The 26,229-nt window shown below is 39.0% G+C and overlaps 3 protein-coding genes across 3 annotated transcripts in view; 2 read left to right on the top strand and 1 right to left on the bottom strand.

Annotated features, from left to right (window-relative positions):
* Positions 1-724: 724 nt before the first annotated feature.
* LOC105458919 (upstream activation factor subunit spp27) lies at positions 725-6,208 on the top strand. The gene is made up of 5 exons (XM_011704534.1): positions 725-833; positions 2,576-2,666; positions 3,536-3,828; positions 3,924-4,174; positions 4,327-6,208. The coding sequence occupies exons 1-5, from the start codon at positions 791-793 to the stop codon at positions 4,441-4,443; spliced, it is 795 nt and encodes a 264-aa protein (XP_011702836.1). The 5' UTR covers positions 725-790; the 3' UTR covers positions 4,444-6,208.
* LOC105458918 (UPF0704 protein C6orf165 homolog) lies at positions 5,682-10,285 on the bottom strand. Its single transcript, XM_011704533.1, has 13 exons — positions 10,106-10,285; positions 9,845-10,004; positions 9,593-9,773; positions 9,109-9,278; positions 8,719-8,962; positions 8,508-8,637; positions 8,017-8,124; positions 7,838-7,940; positions 7,624-7,691; positions 7,337-7,485; positions 7,180-7,278; positions 6,965-7,100; positions 5,682-6,655 (listed from the first exon to the last, which is right to left on the bottom strand). Exons 1-13 carry the CDS (start codon positions 10,196-10,198, stop codon positions 6,428-6,430), a joined length of 1,869 nt encoding a protein of 622 aa, XP_011702835.1. The 5' UTR covers positions 10,199-10,285; the 3' UTR covers positions 5,682-6,427.
* A 667-nt stretch (positions 10,286-10,952) lies between these two features.
* Positions 10,953-26,229, top strand: part of LOC105458922 — an 87,401-nt gene continuing 72,124 nt past the window's right edge. The window contains exon 1 of the mRNA XM_011704535.1: positions 10,953-11,298. Coding sequence (XP_011702837.1) covers positions 11,121-11,298 — 178 coding nt within the window. The 5' untranslated portion in view covers positions 10,953-11,120. The remainder of the gene's footprint in view (positions 11,299-26,229) is intronic.

A 26,229-nucleotide genomic window follows, 5' to 3' on the forward strand; every position in this document is an offset into this window, starting at 1 on the left:
ATAAACAGAATTAATTAAGCAAATCGTACGAAACATCCAAACGCTCGTGACGACGAAAAAAAATAATGCGTCCGTATTTTCTGCGTCGATTACATCATCCGTTATCGGGATCTTTGTCTGCATTTTTTTATTTTATTTCATTTTAATTATATCCCCGGAGCACGGACCGATTGTCATATGACGCGACGAGGCGCTCGACGCTACGAAACTCGGAGTATGCTAGTACAGTCGGCGACAAAAAGCTCGCGCGGCACGAGCGATGTAAACGCGAGTCGGGTCGATTAAATCGCAATATTGCGCCTGGGGCGTCATGGGAAACTTGTAGAGAAAAAAAAGTTGGCCCGATTTGGTGTATATAGTATCCGTTTTCAGGCCCGCGTTGCGGAGTTATCGCACGTCGAAGCTCCTTTTTCCGGGGCGACCGCCGTGCAGGGGCACGCGCGGACTGTACCGTGGACGCCACCGGCAGCCACGAGCGGCCGCTTCATGGACAGTCAGCTGGGAAAGTACGGCCGGAGCGACGTGGAGGAACTGCGAATTGGCATACTCCGATCACCGAATTACGCGTGGGGCGTCATGAGAAACTTGTCGGTCGTAAAAAACTAACACGATTTGGTGTATCGAGTATTCGTCTCGGTGCGTTCGTTCTCGAGTTATTCGCATTCGTAGGCGCGTCGGCCGGGCGCGTATCGCGGCGCTCTCGGCGCGGACTGTACCAACGGACGCTACGGGAGTCCGTAGCCGGCGTAGGCTCAGTTAGCAGCAGTACGTATAGCGAGTAGCATCTACCATGGCCGATATCTCGAAGGACGAGCTACGCAAGGAGATCACCGGTAAGTGGCGATATCGCGCGATGTAGGCAATTTCGGGGCCGGATTGTTGCGGAATTCGTCTACGCTCGGGCACTCGCGCCCGTTCCGCGTCGCCGCGGCACCGGGAATACAGGCGAAATCGGGGTCTTTGCTCTTGCGACGTGACGACTTTAGCGCGCACGTATGTGCCCGAGTGGCGTGCCCCACGCCGGCCATTACAACCGTAAGGCTCGCCGTATTTTACCACCTACGTATCGGATTAACGGAATAATCGGCCGAGTAGCCGCCGCGTGCAATCCGCTCGCGATTTTTCGACCAGCCATTTCGGTGCCCTGGCGAAAGTACGGATTTTTCGTCGTTCGCTATAAAAAGATAGCTTTCTCGCCCCGTCCTTGCGGCGGGCCGTATGACGCGTCTCGAGTGTGTGGTGGCGCGCGCCTATCAGCCTCGCTCTCGTATTCGTGTCTCGTTCCCTCTCTCTCTCTTACGCATTCGCTCTCGTCACTTTTTCTCGCTTACTCGTACTCTGCACCGCGTCACCGCGGATTTTTACGCCGTGGGAGATAAAAAAAAGTGCGTATATTCCTGTGCAAAGCTCCTTCGAGAAAGAACTACGCTCCGCCGTCGATCGGAAACGACCACACGTACACGCGCGCGCGTTGCCCTTTTTTTTTCCCTCCTTCGCGCGCCTCTCTCGCGTATCGCCGAATGGATCGTCATTGGTTATAACCGGAGCCGCTGCCGCCCGCCTCCGCCGCCGCCGCTGCCCGTCGTCATCGTCGCAGTTAATATGTCGTGATATTCGCCAGTTCGCTATCTTTTCCCGACGCAAAGCCCCCGTCCCTCGCCATTACAAATCCCGCATCTCGCCCGTTTGCGAGTTACAAAGCGGCAACGGTTGATGATTAACGAAGCGCGCGCGCTACTGACACGCGCGCGCGCGAGCGCACCCGCGCGCCCGCGTATTTTTTTTCGTGAACGGTTTTCGGCGAGCGTCGCGAATCGACCGAGAGCGCGAACAACGCGCGCGCGCGCGCGACCGAGCCGACACCATCCTCTCCGTTTTCCTCCGTTGCCTTCTACTCTCGCTCTCTCTGTCTCTCCTACCTGTCCCTTCCATCTTCTCGCGGTTTTCGATCGTTTCGGAAATCAATGCGCCGCCCGATCGACCGCGGCACGCGAAGAAAAATCCCTCCGCGTCTCGCTCCACGCGTCGCAACGACGCCTCGTCGCGTACTTACAGATATCTTTTTATTATAGTCGTGCGTCGCTCTGCTCCGATCGGCGCGCCGGCGACCGGCACGGCGCGCGCCACGGCGGCCATTTGCGCTCGATACTCACTAGATCCCCCCAACGCGGGAAACCAAACTATCCCAGTATCACTGCGTATACGCAAACGCGGGGAATGAACGGCGAGGCGATATCTTTCTTTTTTTTTATTTCTTTTTAAGTAAACCATTTTACGCGAGCTTGTACTTTAAATCGTAATTTTTCTCTTTCTCTAGCACCTTATCCTTCCCAAATAATAAAAAAAAATTAGAATATAAAAAAAATTGTGATGAATAAAGTGTATATAAAAACTTTGTGCGTTATATTTTTTAATTAATATTAATAAATTTAAGCAAGAATTATATGAAATACATAAATTAATATTTAATATTGTATTTAAAAATGTTTCAGATTTTTTTCGATTTTTTAAATGAATATTTTAACATTTTATAATTGCAATGTGCATTTATATCGTGTTTATTAATTTTGTTTAGCCATCCTGAAGGATGCGGACCTCACTACGATGTCTGCTAAGAAAGTGAGGCAACAAATCGAAGAAAAACTCGATATTGACCTCATAGAAAGGTAAGCAGCAGATAAAAAAATGTAACATGTTGGATGAAATATGATCACAGAAATATTTTTACATTTTATATTTTGATATACGATAAGATATGACAATCATCGTATAACGGCACGTAAAGAAAAAGCGACAGCGCTAATTTTGATACCAAGTCGCTTCATATTACACGACGTGACAAAATATTTTTCCTCGATATACAAGCGCATTTGCTCACGTTAATGCTGCAACATTCTAAAGACTATTCGTCGTGATTATAACTCGAACTGTTTTGTTCGTTGTCTTTGCCTTTATATCATTGCAGGTTGAATACGTTTATGTTATAAAACAATATTTCATCGTGTTAATAATGTGAGTTAATTTTTAGTATAAATTGTATTAATAAAATAAAGAGTATATATGAATTCTGAATGCATAACTACATGTGTGTGCAAGCATTCAGTATAAAGTAATCTGGTTCTGCATATCTTTTTACACAAGTTGAGACGTGTTTCTAAATAGAGAAGCGAATCATTCTTTTATCAATTTCGGTTTGATAATTTATTATGTGTGCTTGTGACATGCAGATTGTATTACTATGGCAGAGTTATCTTTCAGTATAAAATGTAATTTATTTTATTAATTATATTATCTTTGAACAAAAAACTCGACCAAAATGGACATATAATAGGCACTTGTGCACTATAAAATTGTGCACAAGAGAGTCTCTCGGTGTCCTAGAGAAAAAAAAGAGGATTTCTCTGAGTGGAACTGCATAATAGATATAAGTTACCACCTCGTTCCTCCTCTGACACGTTTTCGTATCTCAGCTTACAGATTATTCTCGCAATAATTACATACATATAAGATAACAAATTACATTCATCTTTTATAGGAAAAAAGAAGTGGATGATTTAGTCATGGAATGTCTTCAAGAGAAGCAAGATGGAGGAAAGAAGAAAAAGAAGGCTGCTAGTGAAGAGTCTGAAGATGGTGAAGAAGAAGAGGAGGAAGGATCTGAAGAGGAAGAGGAAGAAGAAGAGAAGAAACCAGCCAAGCGAAATCCGGCTAAGAAGGCTCCTAACAAACGCAAGAAGGGATCCTCCGATGATGAGGAAAGCGCCAGCGATGATGATGCTAGCGACGAAGAATACAGTCCAAAGAAACCTAAAGTTACACCCAAAAAAAGTAGGATATATTTTATTGTAATAGTTTTATTTTCTGTCAAGATTTTATTAAAAATCTTTCATGGATTGTGTTAATATGTATTTTTTTTTTTGTAGGTAAGCCTGGAAAAAAAGGAAAAAAGAAGGGTAGCGACAGTGACAGCGATGAGGACTGGGGTAAAAACAAAAAAGCCCCAGGAAGCACAGCAAAGAAGGGTGGCGGTGGTGGTGGCAAAGGCAAGGGTGGCGGTTACACACGCGCTATAACACTGTCTCCAGAACTCGCCGCGGTTGTTGGCGCGGAACAAATGGCTCGACATGAAGTCGTGAAGAAAGTATGGAGTATCATCAAGGAAAGGAATCTTTATGTAAGTATTTGTAATTATTTAATATTTTTTTATACTTAAACATTCTCTATTTTACTTTTTTTCTTATATCTTAGAAATTATATATATATATATTAAATGTATGTATTTATATTTGAAAGATTATGTTATCAAGAAAATGACTGTTTTTACAGGATCCTAAGAATAAACAATTTGCGATTTGTGATGAGGAATTAATGAAGGTAATCGGAGTAAAGCGTTTCAGAACTTTCGGTATGATGAAATACCTCAAAAATCACTTTGTAGATTAAATCATTCTTCAATCCCGATCTCCGACAAGTTATATACATATATATATAACATATTCCAAGGTGCGTCTCGTGCACCTCTTCATCTTTCTCACACGATACATACATACTATACATGAAACACAAAGGTATTTCTTGCGACTTAAGACTTTAGACCATGTTTACACCATTCCGATATATTCTGCCGCCCATTGTAATTATTTTGTCCCATTGATGACTATAATATCATATATTGATCCTGTATTATTATAAATATGACTCCCAATAAATGCGTTGGGAATAACTCGTTTTCAATGACATATTCATTCGGATGACAGGTAAATTACAAATTTTCTTTGACATTGGGACAATTGTTACCATGGACGTTCAGATGATTTCGAAATGTGAATGACATTACAGTGGCCAATAGTCAATAAGCTGGTTTTAAGTCATCTAATTCAAAATAAATGTTATATCATTTGTATGGTCGTCATTAATAACAATATCTTACTCCTAATGCAACGTAACATGGCGCATTATTATAGCAATGGCATTATTGAATGATAATCTAATCGAAGTTTGAATTTGAAAGTAATTTTTTTGAGATTTAAGAAGCTCAATTTTATTACGTAACATTTCAATTAAGACATATATTACATTGGTAATATAATTATTTTCAATACATTTCGAGTACTAAGGAAATATCTGTATTTTATTGTCAATGATCTTAACCATTAATCGTGTATGTACGGAATTTCGTGAAGTTAATGCCGGACTACGCACGATTTGCGGTTTATAATTTGCTGTTCGCCATTCACGTGAGATTAGCGAGCGATATGAACAGGCGAATTCGCTAAGTGCGTATACATGTTTATCATTCATATTGATTTGCCAATGAAACAATTTTTCCTGTGAAATCAAAGGAACTCAAATCGATTAATTCATATGTAGAACTACACTATATGATGAACCGCAAATCACAAACAATACGGACAGTTGTACTGGCGAACGATAAATTTCTGCAAATCTACTACGAATTGTGCGTAGTTTGATGATAGTTTTATTTTTTTTTGTCATCATTCTTTATCTTTTTTTTTATATTGAAATTATGTCTTTTGAAAAATGGATGTAATAGAATGACAGATTTTGCCTCCAGAATGACAAAAATGTGCGGACGTTTAAAAAAAAAAAACAAAGCGAGAAGCTATGCGAAAAATTAACATCCTGTACCTCTTCTGTATAATAGCTACATTATACACATGCAAATGTAAGCAAAGTTTAATTGTATTATCGTGTAATTACTAATTATTGTCGTAATATAGGTTTCTTGGTGTAAAAATTGAATCTAACGTTTAAGATCTAATGGTAAAACAATATATTCACTGAAAGCTATCTTATAAGCATATTAAATGATTAAAAGTCACAGTGCGTGCAGCAACCACTGGCTGTTGAAGTGTAGGAAATAAAATAATAGGCTCACGAAGCGCGAGGTGCGGACCCTTAATCGCATACATCTGTCCGAGCTTCGACATATGTAAAATTCGTGTATTTTGAATATAAATTAAAGAAATGCTGGCCTAAGTCACGAGGAAAGCCACACGAATGAAATCATTGCAGTTTACGATAACGAAAGCATTACATATGTGAAGGGAAATGCTATGCGTACGGAATGATAAATTAGTATACAAACTTGTTTCTCTAAAAAAGAAAAACATTATTTAAATTGTAATGTTTCGTGAAATGTATTTGGAAATGTCATTAAAAAGGTATTGCTTTCATTTTTTTTAAACTGTCTTGTGTGTAATTTATTTTAATTACTTCCTAACTGGACCCAATATATATATCCTATAATATTCCAAATAAATGCATTCATATATATGATTAATTATTTACAATATAAATATATAATTCACTTAAAATGGCCTTTCTATTTACTTCATTTAATATCAGTATTATTGAGACATTTATGTGTATATAAGTTTACCAATTATCTCTGACGACTTAAATTTTATAAATGTTCGAGCCCATCTTCCAAGAACGATACAACGTGCTGATTGTCATCCCGCCTGCCTCGTAATCCAAATATAAACGTCATGAGTTTCTTAGTGTTTGTACAGTTATCTCTTCTGGTTTGAACTTCTTTATCCTGAAGCGAAGCCGCTTGCACATAAACACCATATCGAAAGTGCGAATTAAATGTCTGCGTGCTGCGCGTAGCACATCGACTTATGTTTGCCTGAAAAATCATTGTATGCGAAATTAGTATTTTTCATCTACAGAACTAAGAAAAGATAAGATAAATTGTATATGTGTAATAATGCGTAATGTATATTGCTTATATTCGATTGTGTCTCGTAGTACGTCAGAACTTTACAAATAATAATGCATCGAAATATTAAAAGTCGCGGGTAGATAAAAAAAAATACAGAGTTCTTAAAATTGTTACCGCTACAGAACTTTTCAGTTTTTTTTTTTATGTTTCTCAGACATATAAATTTTATCGTTCAAGTATTCTTTTTTACAACATTAGTAAAGTTCGACTTACCAAGCGTAATGCTCTACGTTTCAACTCCCAAACGCTGGAAGTATAATCTTTATCAATGTAGGGCGGAAGTATGTGAACGTCCGTTTGAACCTTCTGATCGTGACGTATCTTTAACCGCAATCCTTTTTCCGTTAATCTTAAAAAGCAAATATTTTTATATGCTTCTCGTGAGTTTGAATAAGCAATAGAATATGATTACAATTATAACAACTCACTCTTCTTGGCTTTGCATGGCTACGATTTCCTCATGTAATTGGAACAGGTGGATATATTCCGCGTGGTTGCGGACAAAATTAAGCGCGTCGTAAACGTACCTATTAACATTCAAAGCTGAGATTCTGTGGATTACATTTATTTACAATAAAAGAATACCTGTCGGGGTTTTCTCCGAACTTAGCGGCTACATCGGGCGATTTAAAGGCGTAATGTTTTCCTCTCCATTTTGCCACACCGTTGTTTGGATTTCCTGGTATAAGGGCACCCTTGCCTGTCGCAAATGTCCACGCGCAAAATCCTAGAAACTATTATATTCCTCGGTCTAGCATTATTTAAAAATTTATTCAAGTAGGACAGACGGGCGTAAATCTTTACATAAACACTTTAATTTTTTAAGTTTCGCGACATTATAGAAGCATTCATAACTGTTCTAATACGATTACCTCTAAATTAATCTTCTCGAAATCTTTAGTGACATTTGGATAATATATCAAGCACTCTCCACACTCCGCTGTAAAAACCGGAATATATATATATATATATGTATTATATGTATATACATATATGTATTCTATATAAATATTTATGCGACCAAAATGATAAGTAAAAATTTATTTGCATTATTATGTAGTGTAAAATTTGAAGACATATTAATACTTATTAAATTGCCCATGGAACGTTCCAATCTTTCAGCATCGGTTAAAATATCCACGCCCTCAGCTATATCTCCTAACTTCGACTGATCGTAAATATTTACAGTCTATAACATAAATCGTTCTGAATATATACTTTGAACGTACGTTAGATCGATAACAGGCGAACGCATGCATTAATACCTTATTGCTCAAACTCTGTAATTCCCACAGGAAGTTGTTAACGCTACTCAAAATGATCACCTCATCTTGCAGACCCATCCATATATCCGCCAGATCAATAAATTGCGGCTGGTAGGCAGAATATACTTACATTATTAATCGTAATATGATTACGTTCATTGGGGACATTTCAATAATTGTATATTTTATGTAACAATTATATATATATTTTATTCTAATGAAGTTTAATTATAATTTTCCGAATTTCAAAGAAACATTATTTTGTCATAAAATTTCGCTAACATAAAATAAATTTTAATAAACGAGTTAATTGTTCCAACGGAACAATAATATCAGACTTATATGAAAATAAGTTTAAACGAAATTATATTATTGTTATTAAAATCATTTATACGGGATTTCATAACTTTCAATTTCTGCAAATGACTGGTGCTAGTAAACATTTTATCGAGCATCAACTATAATTTATTTTTTCAAGCAGTCATATTTACGTAAACTTGAGTAGTAGGGATAGCCGTTCTGTATCGAACAGTGTCGTGAAGTTTAAAGAGCCGCGCTTGAAGACGCTCCATCAAGTTCTTCACCGCATTCTCGCTACGCTCCACATCACTCAGCAGCTTTCTACGACAAGATTGTATTAGAAATCCCATCAATTGTCAATTATTTCTCTTCCAAATATATCATTTCTCTTTCGAGAAGTACCTAATGTAGATTTCCTGCTGACGACTGGCCGTTAACATTTCGATGGCCCACTCAATCTTTTCTTCCGCGTCGGATGCCGCTTCCGTCGAGATGCCACGTGCAGCATCCGAGGGGTCGATCGACATGCGCGTGATCGCGTTTTCCACAACGGCCGTGAACTTGTATATCTTGGTCATTAGCGGCTCCAGCAGTTCGAGAATAGAATTACGGGTCTTGGTTAGAGCTTCTTGTAGAATGCTCGGCACTAAACAAAAACAATTATCGCCGATTATTCTTGCAACGTGGGGAGCGTTCGCGTAATTTCATCTTTCACGATATCGTCCCCATGTAAGGTCATTTGAATTTACGCTGTCATCATCGGGCGAATTAAAAATTATTCCACGCTCTTACGATCGTCGATCCCCTCGCCACCGCGTTGACAATCTCTATTAAATAGACGGATCCCCGCGACTAGACACATCAACTCCATCAGCTGCTCCTCTTTCTCTCGTTTCGGCAAAGTTACGTAGTGAGCCAGCTCGGAAGCCTGGAAGACGCTCTGCAACGCCACCGAAACCTCCCTAATGTAAAATATATCTTTATATAATATTATCAAATTTTATACGAAGATTTTACGAGGAATTGAATATAATAATTTCATATATAAATATATCCGTGTATATAATTTTTGTTTAGAGCAGACTTCGGTTCGTATAGATGAAAAAATTGTCTTTTATTCGTGACGGTGATAATGCTATATTTAGTGCAAGATAAATTATTCATGCTCGAGAATATAGAAATGTGAGATAGAAACTGTTATTGATCTTGCTTGATTTTATTTAATTCCGAGTTGTTATCGAAATCGTTATTAAATTTACATAAACGTGATAATTACCTCAGAACCGATGAGACTGTGGGACTTCCTAGACCGCTCAGAACCGTTATCACTGCTAATATTTTCTGATACAATTTTTCCGTATCCTTCCCACTCTCCAGTTTATTAGTTTCGCAAATTTCGGCGACCAAAGGTCTGGTTTTTTGGTGCAGTCGTAATCGATGCCTTTTGACAGTTTCGTCTGAGCGAAGTACGAAAGTGTGATAATGATTCGTACGTAAGTATAGAAATAACATTCAAACACGCTTTTACCTCTGTCATGATAATGCTTAGCGAAGTACAGCTGATTTTTCAAAGTTACAAGACTGGGTCGGCTTTGGTCACATAGCCTCTCCGTTATAGCTTGGACCTCTTTCACATTTTCCTCGTCGTTTTCTTTTCGGTACGCTGGATTTAATTGATAAAGAGAAAGCTAAAAGTTTTTTTGAGAGCACTGCTTGTAATTGTTGCTTAGAATCTTGCTTGTTTCAATAATATATATATATCTTATTGGTTACTAAAATATTAAATTACCAAGAACGAAGCCAAATCCTTAGTCACTGATGTCTGTCTTGCTTTACATTCGTTTATAATTCTTTTCGTCAATTCTTTTTGCACGTTTTCCATTATAAGAGGCAAGTAAAATAGTCTTCTCCTGATTTAAGAATTTTTACCTGCTGCAATCGTGAACTCAAACAAAACCATCCAACCATAAAGTTTGATCGATACCGCATTGAAACCGCGCCTATCGTTACTAACGTTTCAATATTTTTTTAAGCTCTTTTTTTCTTTATATATTAGCAGTATCGAATAAAAGCAATAGGTAAGTGGTTTATCGCAATATATAGGCATAAAAAAATCTATTGTGCTTAAAATATTCTTTTATCGATTAATATTCATTATGTGTTTTATATACATACATCAAAGTATATACAAGCGTAAATTTCATTAACTGTTAAAAAATTCATGATATTTTATCTTATTTTCCCTACAATAAATATTTACACTAAATCTAGATTTAATATTATGTATAGTTTTATTTGAAAAATGATAATAAGGATACGATATTTCTTCAGAAAACTGCAGTCTCTAAAAATTTAAATTCTTAAAGCCGAGTCTCTAGTCTCTAATATCATCAAATGCGTGAATGGAAACATTTTTTTCACGGATTATCAATTACAAAAAGTAATACATGTCAACGAATACGCGTTTGAATTCCGTGCGTTATGGGTGCGCTCGCGATCCGCGCGCGCTCGGTCGTTTCCGCCGCGCCGTGACTCGACGCCGCCATAGTGGGGGAAGAGGGCGGTCGGCCAACTTCAGAGGTGTCGCAACGGTCTGCCGCTGCGCGTTCGGAGCCAGTCGGGCTGGGTGGTCGGTAACGTGAGTGTGGTGTGTGCGTGCGCGAGCGACAGACTCGAGACTGCCAACGTGCGAGGAGCGTGCGTCGTGCCCGTGAGGAGCATCGTGTTGTCATGACGTTCGCGTGAGCCGCGGTCAACGCGTCCAGGCAGCCGAGCCAGCCCAGCGGTGTCCGAGTCTCAGGAACATGGCGCGCGATTCCCGGCGCGCCGATCCGCGACGCGTCGTCGCCGTCGACAACGGTAGTGGTGACGGCGGCGGCGGCGGCGGCGGCGGCGGTGCGACAGTGAGGTGCAAACTGGTGCTGGTCCTTCTGACGTTGCTGCTGGCGATCCTCGTCCCTGCCGCGTACGCCGAGAGTCAAGGTGAGTCACGCCGAATGTTTTTGTGAATCTTTGCTCCCGTCCTCGCGTGTTACGTTACGGAGTTTTCGTTAACTTTTCCTCGCGGTGACACACTTAACAGCTTCCAGCTGATCTCTCACGTTGCTGTATGCGCGTGTTATATATATTACAATCGCACGTAACTGCACATATCGTGTGTTTTGATTTTACGTCGAAGTAAACAAAAACACCGCCAAGACTGCGACGACAAAGTGTCGTTAAGAAGAAAAGTCGCATTGGTCTTTTTCGGAGCATTGTTTTCAAGGTCGTTCGATTAGCTCCTGCGCTTCGTTGTTTTATATGATCTATATCTCATTTTTGATATATATATATATTATATATACGTTTGATACATATATATGTATATATCATACTGATGCGTTTGCCAGTGCCGAAGCGATACGAAATGTATACTATTTATTCTCATGTGCCGTAATGTAATTTTTTTCTTCGTTTTGAACTTTAAAAGATCCGCGGCTAAATTCACGCGGCAACTGTGATATATATATTATTCACGTTTCGTAAACATTAACCGTTAAAGCTTCGTTTCTCCGTGCTTTAGTCATAATTTGCATTCTCGATATACAACATAAAATTTTAATTTTTTAATGATAGCGCGCTATTTTTAATATGTCACGTTCAGATAATTAAATTATCTCCACGATTTCTTTATAAATAACTCCAGGTACGTTCATTTCCTGTGTATAAATAGATAGTTGAAAGTGAGATATTAGTAAAATTAACGCAAACGCAAATTATATTTGAGAACATCGTATACCCGCAATATCAAATTATGACTCGTTAGAGCGAAAGAGAATGAGAGAAAGAATTTGAATAATGCTTGATTTATGAATTTGATATTTTAATAAATTGTTATTGAATATCAGTTAACGCGTAATTGGCAATCTATTAACAGACGCGGTATTCGTCAATTCCATTTTTTTTTTTGAAGGGAGGAAATAAAAATTTTTTGGGAATTTTTTAGAATAAATTCAATTAAGAATAAATTAAATTAAATGGCATATTAAAATAACATGTTGATATAAAAATGGCATCGGGAACAAAATTACTTAATTGTACGGTGGCAATTTATAATGAGAGAAACTTTTTTGGCACAATCAAATTTGATGATCGATAGATTGACGCTCGATTCCTGTATGACGCATCGATCGATGAATCATTCGGTACGTTTTAATCGGTATCACACATTACGATGTGCATTGCATTTTCATGATCACGCGACAAGCAACGTCATTGTCGTGTAATTTCATTTTGTCAGAGCGCATGGTGGCCATCGTTCGCGTGGGATGTGAGATTCGCCAATTTCTTCGGGGAATTCTTGCCGCAGAACAAAATTCCTTCGCGTTGTAACGTCGCGTTGCTATTGCGAGAACAGATCCCTTGGCGAGTCCTGTTTAAATAGCAAAACTAGTTAAGTTACATATATTTTCTTATGGTTTATGATTTTATGTTATTTTTCTGTCTAAACATTTTAACATTTTCATGAATATTCTATGTTGCACTACTGTATTACGCGCACGTTTTTCAAACAAAATCTGCACTAGTACATCAAATTAATCCTTATATGTCACATTACGCAGACTGCGTAATTTCATTTTTAATCTCGAAACTGATATTTTCGAGCTTACATTTTTCACATTAACATATGTATAAAGTCAGAGATGAAAAATCTAACGCTTCGTGATTTTATTTGCAATATACCAGATAGATTTTCCATGAGGAGCAATTTTTGTTTGATATACATATTTCACCGTTAATTACGTGAATATAAATACTGTGCAACCATCAGCAATGTTCATTAATGACCGTCAACGGTCAAAGGATTATGTGCAAAAAAGGATCGTTTTATCTTTAATATCGGAAATTGATAAACAAGTTTGACTGCTTATCGGGAAAATAATGTAATATAGAATAGTTAAAATAAAAGATATGTGATCCGCATTGCACATATTAAAATCATGTATTTGAAACATTTTATTTGCATATAATACAATTCAATGCAATTTGCATATAGTACGTTCAATATGTATATAATCGGGTTTTTAAAAATATTTTATATTTCTTCGTTTCCTGGATTGCAACTTTTAACGCGTCTCTCAGAACAGTGTTTCGTTGTTCAGAACGACTCATCGTCGCAACAGGAAACGAGATATAAAAAAAAAAGGTACACGGGGAAAACAACAGAGTTGGCTACAGTCGTAAACTTATTTTATTCTGGCATTCCTTGTAAAATAACATCTCGTAGTAAATTCCATTGCGAAAATTACAGCATGACAGTCACCGCGTTTACGCTGGGAAGGACGGGATGAATCACGCGAGTTTCTTTGTATCGACGACCTTTCCAAAGCGCGAACGTAATTACGTAAACCGCCACGTGCGTCTCGGTGACTTATTCATTGTAAATGAGCTGCAATTGCCAGCTACCATTTTCGAACACATAACTCTTATTAACATTAGAACGGTTGCTGTGCACCATTTTTGACTCATCTGATAATTCTTCCTTTCCTATTGTCATCGTGGCTACGCGATAAACTGAATTAGTACTAATATTCTTGTATTATTTATTTATCACTTTGAAAAAATTACAAAAGAGTAGTACAAAAGAATATGGATTATAAGTGATAAATCCGATTCTGTTGTTAAGTTTGGAATATTTCAATAAAGGAGCTTTACTTTTTAAGTAGAATAAGACGTTAAATTTAAACAGAAAAATTATAAATATAAACTTTAGCTTTAATCGATTCGTCCTATCGATAGATGAGTGACTGAGATTTTGATCCCGTTTTTTCTTTCTTCAGATAAACGGGACATTCGTATCGATTGAAGTTTAAATTAAATTTTAACCTCTGAGGATATTCCTGTCCGATTATTATAGAGAGTTATTAAATGATGAATCGTCGGGATTGGTCCCACCGCAGTTCGACATGAGTATAAATAATATCCCTCGTGTGTAAAAAGGAGGTCTCCAGCGAGAATGGAAGTGTCCTAACAAAGGGCGCCATGGAATTTATGTCCATTGTTGGACTCGGGGGAGGGGATCGCCAGTTCGTCAATGCAGTCGATAAAAATTTATGGGAGTATGTTGAATGTAAATGCGATGGCGGCGCAGGACCGTGCGAAGGATTTATGTGGATTTACATTACGATTTATTTATTCTTTCCGGTCACATGTGAGGCGGAGCGCACGTTGGATCTTCCCAAAAAAAGTACGTCTGCCTTAACGTTAAATCGATCGCATTGTGAAATTCTCCTCGCGTTTCCTTATATCTGCAACCTGCAACGCATAGAAATACCGCAATATTTATGTATATGTACGTAAAAATAATAAAATAAATTCCTTTTGCAATATTTGATATTAAAGGGAGAGAATGGGGGGGGGGGCGCGAGAAGAGAAGAAAGACGTAAAATAATATTATAATGTAATTACATAATACTTATACGAACGTATATCATCAGCATAAATCTCCAAGATGGTTAAATCTGCCGAGCTTTCGTACGAGCGCGCGCTGCGCTTGCAGCTGCATGAAAAAGCCGCCAGCTGCAAATGAGTAATGTCAGCGTGCCCGAGCGATATGTAACGTGGTGGGAAAATAGTTAATCGCACTCGCGGCGGAGACGGAATAGAGACGTATAATCTTTATGTCGGCGATGCGTACACCACGCTCTGTTCTGCGCGCGCGTTTTCTCTCGGAGACTAAACCTATCTCGCAGTGCACCATCGCGCGTATACATATATCACTTCTCTTCCTCAAATCGTAACTCCGAGATTCCACGTTTCTCCGCTGCAAATCATTTTTGACAAGCGGTTATCATCAAGTAGCGGAATGCTGCCCTCAAAACTACCCGTTAAAAACGATTCTCGTATAAGATGGTTTTGCACAACATCGTGGCCGGAGGCTACTCTGCGCTTTTCAGCTAAATTAAAACGAAATATTCTCAAATCTGTTTTGCGAAATAAGCTGCATAATTATAACGAAACATTGACTTTATTTAGTACTGGCGTTGTGTAGTCGCGTTCGAGTCTTACTATAGAACTCGCTATTTTCTCGTTCTTCTCGGAATGCTCGACAGGCCGTGAAGGTACCGACAAAAAGACCTTGACGTTACCAGTTGGTACTTCAGCGTACTGAAAGCCGCGGATCTTATCTCTCTTTCGCCATTCGATGATTTCTTACAGTAATCTCAACCCTTTCAGCACCCGTGTGCTATATGTCTTTCGTTTTCCGCGAGTTGTCTCATAATTAAGATTCCTATCGAAGTGTAAATTCTCTGAAATCTTTTGTCTTACAATTCTCGTAATTCTTCGGAATATTTTAATAGAAATGTAGTGATGAAATAGATAAACTACCATATAATTTTTAACAAAAGATATAAGACTTTAACAATAGATATATCCTTTTCAATTTTCTGTCTTTTTTTCCCTTTCTTAAAACTCTATTGTATTTGGTTTCGCGACTCTCTGCAACAAAGCTTCCCAGGATATGACACTCGGAATAGGAATCCGTCCGCGTTGATGCTTGAAGCGCTTTGCATTTCCGGTCCCGACCTGAGTGAGCGAATCATCACTAGCTGAGTCACTGTCGTCGTCGAGCAGAACATCGTTGCACACTCGGAGCGAATGGATCGCTGTTAATCGATGATTAACGCGGCCCTCTCGACGATACCGACTTAGCCGAGAGGGTGCTCCTTCGGATCGGCGTGTTATTCATTAAGCATTCGCTCGTAACGACGAGTGGCGTCTAGAAGGTCGATTCACGATGACTTCGTTCATTTGTCGCTCTGTTTAAATGCGAACCGACGCATTGCCTTGCACATTGCCTTGTTCGCAAAGATGTTGTGTCGCGCCAAGAAAATATAACGTCAGTATTGGTGTCGTAATTTACGTATTAAGCGCAGACACATCGTACTGTAAATCATTCATTTATTTGCATGAATTGTTTCACTGCTACTGTCATTTTTTGACGAATTTTAGACGAAGTTGTTTATATCAAAAACGGCGAAAACGCAATAGTAAATTTATTATGTCTATTTTATTTTTAACACTTGTATTGTAGTGCATCTCTTTTATTTTTTATAAAAAAAACTCAATATAAAATATGTAAGCAGTGAATGAATGCATGTATGTATTTTAAAAAAATATACTTTACATTAGAATTGATGTGTCATAAAATACCTATTTCATAAATGTCTTTACAATATTTAAAATTCATAAAAGAATTTTAATTGTACTTTTTTTTATAAATATTTGTTATTATTTGTTTTTATTACAATATTGCGAACTGTTATCGTGTTAGAAATTGATCAGATGACATTTTGTTTGAAAAAATTTAATAACATATGATATTAAAACGTAAACTAACAGAATTTTGTGTTTAAATCTAAAGGCAAACATATTTTTCAATATCTGTAAATGCATTTATGAACATGTCAGGTTAATCTAAAATCCATAAAATGTGAATCTGTAAAGCGCAGAGTTTCGCGATAGCACCAATAACTGAAATAATTTATCAGCAACAAAAGTTGCCGGTAAACACAGTCGTATAAAATAATTTAAATAAAAGTAGACTATTCTTTTTATGCAGTAATATAAAGCCTTATATTTTTTCTTGTATATATTTACATACATAAAACGTATTCTAATAGAGCTTATTGAAAGACGGCCCATGAGAAAATTAATATATTATTGAGTATTTCGTTCCTTTTGCCATTTCAATTCAGAATGCATTCTGAAGAGAAGAAGAAGAAGTGAAGCTCACATTCTTAAATCTGATAATAATTCATAATAAATTTCGCATCTCACGTTCCCGATCGCGTATATCGACCCACAGGCGTCCTACGTATTGCGCGAACGAAGGAAATTAATTACTCTCGTGTGGTTTCATCGAGTGGAAGCAATCGGAAAGGCATATTAATATTTTCTCTCTCTCTCTCTCTCTTTCTCTCTCTCTCTCTCTTGACACACTCGTTCAACGAGGGAGAAAAAAAAAGTAAACAGGAGAGAGATTTTCCGGTCTCGCGCGGATGTCGGCCCCAGGGAGAAATCGATCGGAAAATTCGCACAGTCGGACGGAACGACGCACGAGGTGAAGCACCTCCGTTGTATAAAGAAAAAATCGAAGGTCCGCCCGATCGATTACGTTCGCGGATGTCAGAGCCTCGCCAGATGCACGGGTATATAGCTTCGCTCCAAGTAGGTAGTCCGTTCGAGAACTGCTATTCGACACCGAAGTCCCTTGTTAAATTCTCAACATCGTTCCATTTACCCACTTTGTAATAAAATCGGCGTGTTAGTCGGCCGGTAAAGACTTTATTGCAGAAGCGTAGGAGTGCATTCGTTTCTGCAACAGTCCGCCCGAGCGAGCGTTTTCACGTGGCATTTTTACCTTCGTTCATCATACGATGCGACCCGGTTCCGCGACCTGGCTTCAGCGCACCGGGATAGTCCGCGCTCGCCGGGTCATTATTTCGCAATTGCGTTATAGCTTTATGTCGCTTCAATGGCCACGTCCGTACTAAAGAAGATGCGAGCGTTGCACTCTGCATGCATGCGCGCGAGCGCGATTAAGAGTTTAATAGAGACGCATTAAAAATGAATATTCTCGCTCGTAGCTGCTCGAAATTCGTATTAATCTTTCTCTCTCCTCTTTGCGCTATACCTTTTTCTGGGAGCGAATCTTCATTTGCCGGAACTATAAATGCACAATTCGCACGACCGGCTAACTGTAAAGCGCAGCGCGTTAACGGACCAGCCCGTTATATCGTGAAGAACGTAAGCGCGATGATGCTCGCGGCATGTTGTTGCTTATGCTATAAATACGAGATGACTCGTAAACTCGATAGTTTTTTTCAAAATCAAAGTAGCGCGTTGTAATTAATTTAACATCGTAATTGACATTTGCTGCCTGAAATATGTTGCCGTGGAATATTTTGAATATTTTGTTTATAACTACTGATTAACTATTATATTCTGCACTCCGTTCGCCCGAGTGAGAGAGAGATTTCATTATTATTATTAGATTAGAAACATATTTTATATTTTGAAACATTCTTTTTGATAAATTTTGATAATTACACTCCATGTGTGCGAGTTCGTGTTATGTAAATGACTCGCTCGAGTCTGTAAGCAGCTTTGAAACCGACTTGATGGATCATCCGTATGACGGGCTCGACTCATTAGTCGAAAATTAAAGCGCATTCAAAAATCCCGTGCCCGGAGTGCGCTCATTAGATTCCCGTTGCGCATAAATAAATACCACCATTAATAATCAATTCGCTGGTGTATATGTAATTTCAATGGCAATTAAACGGTGGCAAATACGCCAAATTCATCATTCTTGCATGCTGGGACGCATTTGTAGAGCCGCACGAGGGTTGATGGAGTAATAACAGTTTACGGGTTCGCGCGAGGCTCGTGTGTGCACCGGTAGAAACTCATTACCATTTTCGATCGTATTACAGCCGATCGTATAAATAATTCGTTCGATATATCGCTCAGCGCGATAAACGTTTTCGAAAATAAATTGTGCTCGCTGGGGTTCCAACGCGTTCCGCATTATACATCATGAATGTAACATCGCATTTTTGACTGTTCTGCATTATCGCGACCGAATTTACGATTAAAAGCCATGTTTTGTCAAAATGTATTTACACATGAGAAAATTGCATTAATAATCTGTTGTAATAATTTAATTTAATTTTTGACTATATGAACCATGAATACGATATTATGTTTTAAAGATATAAACCTGCGCGGAATATCATATTAATAGATACCGAAATATATTCTGTGATAAAATATCAGCTCGAATTAATATCAATATTCTATTATCTGTAGCATTGGTGAAGATGCAAAACATGCTATGAGACAAAATTAATTGATGCAATGACAGAGCAAGGCATTACTTCTTTAAATCTTTTAATTGTAGACCTTGTCATTTAATAATATATTCTATTGTATTCAGAACGTTACCGCAATCCCGCAGATCCATATCCGGTTTATGAATCGTCCTATGGTTACAGACAGGTCAGTGCGGTGCAAGCCCGATGAATATTGTTATCACGATTGCATTAGCGCGCAGATAACATAGGTCATTGGTACAATTCCGTCGATACTCGAAACGTTTCCGTTGCTAATTAGCCTAATTACAATCTGCATGTTCTGTAGATAGATTGTATTGCCCATAGAATTGAAATCAAATTGTCCCATAGCGCAGTGCAAAGCAAGAGAAATATTTATTCTATGTGAAACGTCTCACATAGCACATGCATTTATTTTGTATTTCACGCTGTAAATCTTTCGATCTAAAAAGTCTTTTTTAAAATTAAACAATTCTGTGAATCGCAGAGCATTATAAAATAAAATATTAAAGTAATATATATACCTACCGTCGAAATGACAAAAATTTAATATTAAAGGTGCAGCGTAATCCTCTCTGAAAATGTATTCTCTTTCCTCTCAACTTTTTAAATTCTGTAAAAGTTAAAAAATGCATATATTGTATATATGTATTTTTTGAAAAGTGAGATACTCTTGTTCCGCGCAAATTTGCGATTCAATTTTTTTCCACGTATTCATATTCCTGAATTAAAGTGCCTCGTAAAGTAGCGACAGATAACAAAGAAGGGAATATCATGAATCGTTCGAGATAAAAAAAATCGTTTGAAATTGTATGAAATATAATTTCGATTGCTGGGGGAACAAACACGCGATGCATCGCGGGATTTGCGGAGTTCAGACTTTATTTTGCGGGATACGAGGAAAATTCGCCCGCTTTTGCTCCACTCTCTGCCGCTCGATTGAATGTGTTCACCGGGCAGGGAGGGATGCAGCTGTCGAGAAAGGCAATGAAACTTCGCCCGCGTTGCTTTTACCTTTCTTCCTCATTGTGTCGATGTCAAAACGAAACGCTCCATCGGGGCTACCGCGTGCTCCCCCCGGAAGGGAAGGACACAGAAAAGAGAGCGTCGCGATCGGGAACTGACTGTTGGAGCGTTCGGACAAAGAAAAAGATAGACGACGAAATGCGAAAATTGGTCGAAGAAGTAGTTAGAGTACTTTCGAAACGTACAATCAGATACAATATTGCGCGAAAAAACTTATCCAACGTGATATTTTTTAATAAATTTTCTTTTGACCACGTTGAGAGAGAGAGAGAGAGAGAGAGAGAGAGAGAGAGAGAGAATTATAAAGAAAAAACTTAATTATAAATGGTTCGCGAATAAAAAGTGCGGCAATACAGAACCAAGTTTGAATAAAAGTTGGTCCTTTTCGTGGAAGAATCGTAGCATTGAATTTTACGCATGAGAGAAGAAAAAGAAAGAAATATATCATTGCAAAATGAAAATTCCAATAATTACAGTTCTGCTGCAGCTATGAATATAAAAGTTTTTTCCAGAAGCGCTTTACATAATAAGCATCTAATTGCAGCATTATTCTCGTTTATCCGCTTTTCTTATTTCTTTCAGAGGTTTATTTTTCGTTAGCGGTCGAGAGAAACTGCTTTAATGATCAAATAATAAGACAATTCGCCAAGTCTACGGAAAATATTTTCCCAAAGTATCTAGCGTGAAAAGAGTTAGGGATTCCCGGGGCCCTGCACCTCGTTGACTTCGTCAGAAAACGGTCTATTGTCAAACTTAATGGCTTAATCGGCTAGTAATGGAGAGGAGCACCCGCGCTTCGTCTCCACCCACGACGGCAAACAAAGCGTTTCTTGCTGCTGCGGGCGGGCACGGCGATGCATCGCGTCCCAGCAGCAAGAAAGCTTACGTGAAGACGATGGGCAATGATGCGGTGCATCTGCGTGTAATGTATGTCTCAGGAGTACGTAGGAGTGCATTAGATACATTATGGTGCACCTGGGGCGTATTCGCATAAAACTTCAAGCATTGCTACGGAAAAGAATGAGAGAGAAAAATGATAGCTATACCGTTTGCATCACTTGAGAAATCGTGTCACTCCGAACGTTATCATACCAAGTGTTCGAGATAAAAATTGCAACCAGAATTGCCGTATCTCTCGATTATTCTTCTTCTTATTATTATTATTCTTCGTTATTAAAACGATACGTAACATTCATCATCCTTCGTCCGTCTTCATTTCGCTAATTTGTCTCGATCCATTGTCGCCCGTTGCAAAATTAGGCAAAACATTGCCGAGATCTGTTACGCGGTGTAAGAGAAGACGCGATAATTGATAGCGCTTTTTTAGAACCGATCGTAGGAAATCTCAATCACGCGGCACAGATTCAAGCAGGGGCGTAGAGGATATGTACGTCGCTCGGACGCGCTCAGCGAGTGCTGCTCGAAAGCGTTAAACTCAATGAAAATGATCGACGACGACGACGACGACGACGAAGAGACGGCCCGTGCCATGCGTGGGCAGAAGCGATATGTACGACCAAGTGTAGGCGAACCGTGCCAGTTGGCGTGTCATCCACGTCACCCGCAGATTGGCACGAATAGAGGATAAGGCATGCTTAAGTTTGATATCGATACTGTTTGACCACCTTCTGGCCATTCGAAAGTATTTCTCCCTTTGCGACATGATGTGAAACGGTATATATTTCGAAAATACAGAGAGATTTTTCGCGATGCTAAAATAATAGGAGAGTTATGCAATTGTGATTGATGTTTACAGTATTGAAGCAAACAGAATATTTTCGAAGTATTTTCTACGCGAAACTCAATATTTTTACTTTAGTTATCTCAATCCCCAAATTGATGTTTCTTTATATTGCTTTTATATTAGATGTTTTTATTATAGATTTTTATATTTTTAAATATGGCAATAGTAGTATTGTAACGTAATATTTTTTTTTTGTAAAATAATGTTAAAAATAAATTGTTTTATTACGTTACATTCCGATATTTCCACAATTTCACATTACTTTAACCGATATTTTTATAGGACAATCTAATATGGATAACTTTATTAAGATGATCCAAGAAGAAAATTTAACATTTTTGCTTTCTCTCTGTCATATTACAGATTACTAAAAGAAATTTGACAAGATTTTACATCAGAGGACTTCATAAGCTTTCTAACTTTGGTCGGACTTTGTTAACAAAGATGCCGCGTAAACGAAATTAATTACTGTAAAATCCCAAGGGGCTTTATATTTCATACATTAGTATCGCTAATGAAGAAACTCCTGAGTTTCCAACTTTCTGACGATGTAAAATCAGATTGGGATTCTAATGATTAATCGACGTAGTTTCTGTTGCTAGATTTATTGTGCTATATCAATGTGACTAAAGTCAAAATGCCAAATGTGGGTGGCCAAAAGTAAAATGTGTGTTTGTCAAAAAAAATCTCTCACTGTTTTTTTAAATTTCTCTGGAAAAATATTTTCTTTCTAAACGATGTAGAGAATAAATATTCTCTGCGCAAACTAATCTGAATTTAAATTACGAAATGTTACAATCACATTTCTCTAAATTGTACGTGCTTCTTCGGTTTATTTATCCACGGCATTCGCATATAATTAATGATCGATAGAGATCGGCCTTGGACCCTCTATTGATGGCCAGTCCTAGATTCGCAACGCGCGTGGGCGTTTCCGATGCTAGGCACGAACTATAATCTGCATCAAACTGAAAACAGCGTGCACATGTTACGAAATCCCGATTGTCCGTAAGAGGTTGATCGAATCTTGCGCAATTAAATATTGAAGTGAATATTTAATATGCCGTGACGGTGTACGTAGAAACAATTTAAATAAAAATATCAAGTAATTCTTCGAACATAAAGAATTATATCACGTTAAACATATATCTTCGGATTAAAATCGCTTTTAATTTAAAAAAAAATCAGAGAAAGCGAGTTCTTTAAAGGAAATATACAAGAGCATTCTCTCTTTAATGCCAGAGCTCAACTTGTTTGTTGTCCATTCTGTTTCACTGGAATCCCTTTCTTTTTATTTTCCTTGGATATATACTTCTGTCTTTTCTCGCTGTTATCCTAAGTACGCACCTCGGTCGAGATAATCCTCCCTCGTGTTCCGTGCTGGTTCTGCGCGTTTGTTTCAATGCTCGTTCCATGCTCGCCGCCGAGCTCGCCGCCGACAGATGCTGGCAGACCGCTTCGAAAATACGAATCTCCCGCCCCACCCGCCTTCTCTTTCTCGAGCTATATCCGTAACGGGTTTAACCGTCTGCCGAGAACGAGCGCTTTTTATCTAAGGTCCTTTTTACGCGGTCACCGAGCCCGTAAACCGCCTTCGTGAGATCCGCGCGAAAGGTCTTCCCAGTGTGCGAGACGATATAAGGAAACGTTGTCGCGGAAACAAGTCGTCGTCGGAGTTGACTGTCACGCGGATAAACCGTCGTGTAACGTAATGTAATGAAATTTCTACATTTTTCTGTGTCGTATTTACAACATCTTGTTATTATAATGAATAATATTTTTCTAATATTTTTTAAAATTCATTCGGTATATATATTCAGTTTTACGAGTATTATTAAATATAAAGATATTGCTTGTTTAACAAGCGTCAGTTTAATCCAAATCTCAACGACGAAAATAGACGACGGATGTAATTGAAGAGCCAGAATAATTCGCGAACGCGTACGGAAGTCCGTGCGGAAACCGTCGTCCGCGAAGACACGTCCGATAAAATACCTTGGATTCCGTACGTGCGGCGATTACAGAATCGCTCTTCTGAATCGCGCGCGTGTACTCTCACCTAACCCATTTTCATAGCCAGGAAGGTCAACGCGGAGCGCGATTGAATGGATGGATTTATGCCGCACATTCGACATCGACGACCCCTCTCCCCCTTCCCCTCTTTTCGTATGACATCCATTGTAAGTCGACTTTTATTGAGGGAGACCGCTTCTAATCGGGATCTCTTTCGCGCTTCTAAACACATTCAATGCCCCGAATGGCTAGAAGAGAGGTATAACGAAAACGGTTGGTAAGAACACACCTATACCGTCTGCTCTTGACATCCGATTCTTAAACACTCCGTCGTCATACACATGTCATGTCACGCATATTGTGGTTTATCGTAGGAGAGCATTACTGAGGGCTACATGATATATACATGTGGTATACGTATACAGGATACATACTGCCAAATTAACGGCCCTCAGCGATCCGCCTAAGCCATAAGAGAAGCACCATAAAATGCATAAGTGCATTGTGCTCCCTCGTGATTAACGTCCTTTATATATACAACTTTCGTCCATTTCCGCTCGTATCCTCTTTCACTAAACGTGGCGCTTGTTCGGGAATAGTATGACGTGCGCCAACGACCGCCATATGTTCGTTAACAGCTCCACCCTTCCCGTCGGATTAGTAATCGGTATTCTGGGATCGGAAACGAATTTCTCCCCCCTCAACGATAATTATCTACGTTATAATGTTGACAGAATTAACGGAATAATTATAGTTATATGAAATTAGTGAAAAGCCAGATCAATCTGAAAAATTCAGACGGAGCATGTTCGACATGCAATTTAATTTATCTAAACTTTATCGGTACTCCGACATATAGATATGTGTGTATTACTACGATATAATCATCAGTGAGTCGTGGTACAGCGATTTAAAATCTCGACGACGTGTTTCTCAGCCGTCACGTTCGATTGCTTCTCGACGGGCGCTACGACGGGAGACACGTTCTCGTTTCGTCGCGAGTCATCTGGAGCCAATGTCGTCGCTTCGCGCCGCATCTGCCTGTGGTGACTCAAAGCTTGCGTTAGCTGACATGAAGCACGGCCACGAGCGACAGAATCAGCACCGAGCAGCACACGGCGCGTCGACCAACTTCGCGGCGCTTAAGTTCTTTCGGCGCCTGCACATAATTACGCCGTGCGAATCATAGGAATTGAATGTAAAACAACGATTAGCTAATACAGTCTGCGATTGCTAATTTATCTCTATGAACAAATATCTTCAATATTCTTGCTTCAAATAAATTTTATTCGGTCATGAAAAAAATGATTTGACGTTCGCAACGGATGAATCACGTACAGTCGAGAAAATATTTCTCTTCGCTTTTAGTCAGGCGTGACGCAGAAGAGAAACACTTTTCTGTTATGTATTAAACCATGCGGAGCACGAAGAAAGGATTGGTAGGATAGAAAGGATTTGTTTAATTTTATTTTAATTTTTTCACTCTTGTTTTAAATACGCGTAGACGCAAGAGAGAGAAGTGCATTTTCTTCAACATTTCTATTGCACGATTTTTCTAATATCTATTCTTTAAAGTCTAATTTAAAACAAATACAACAGTAGATTGTTGCGAAATATTTTTCTGCATTTCTTTTCATCACGAAAATAAAGATATTGGAATATTGTAGATAAAGTGTTAACACGCAACAGTGCACTGTTGCTGCAATTGCTATTTCACCTGTGAAAAAAAATACGATATCGAGCTCGAAGGATTATATGCACGACAGAACTCGAATTTTGGTGCTTTCGCTATTTTCTGCCGCGGTTCGTTTTCGATCCCGGGAGTTCGTTCACTCGGGGAAAAATTTTCGCGCTGGGTTCCGCGTCGCGCGCTTGCGACGCAGCTCGCCTATCGAAAACAAATGCGCCGACAGGCTTTACTTTACGGCAACGATAAAGTCGGAATAAAGATAGAGCCCGCCCCGTGTCGGACGAAGAAAAGCTTCTCCTGGAATATCGCTGATGTTTAGATCGTAAACCGTAACCTCCGCAACGGCTGCGCGAGTGTCATAAAGTACAAGGAAATCTAGGCGGTCTATGGTGCGAGAGAATCGGCGACTTCGCACTGAGGGCCAATTGTAATCTCTCAATATGATATTTTCTTCCTGCAACGACGACGACGACGAGACTGGTGGCCGCCAAGGTTTTTGGCAAAGGCGACAGCTCGGTCTCCGTAACAATCGCGAACGCGCCAAAGCGTTTCGCCTCCCCCCC

This window comes from Wasmannia auropunctata, unplaced genomic scaffold (assembly GCF_000956235.1).
Source record: "Wasmannia auropunctata unplaced genomic scaffold, wasmannia.A_1.0 LD334250.1, whole genome shotgun sequence".
NCBI lineage: Eukaryota > Metazoa > Arthropoda > Insecta > Hymenoptera > Formicidae > Wasmannia > Wasmannia auropunctata.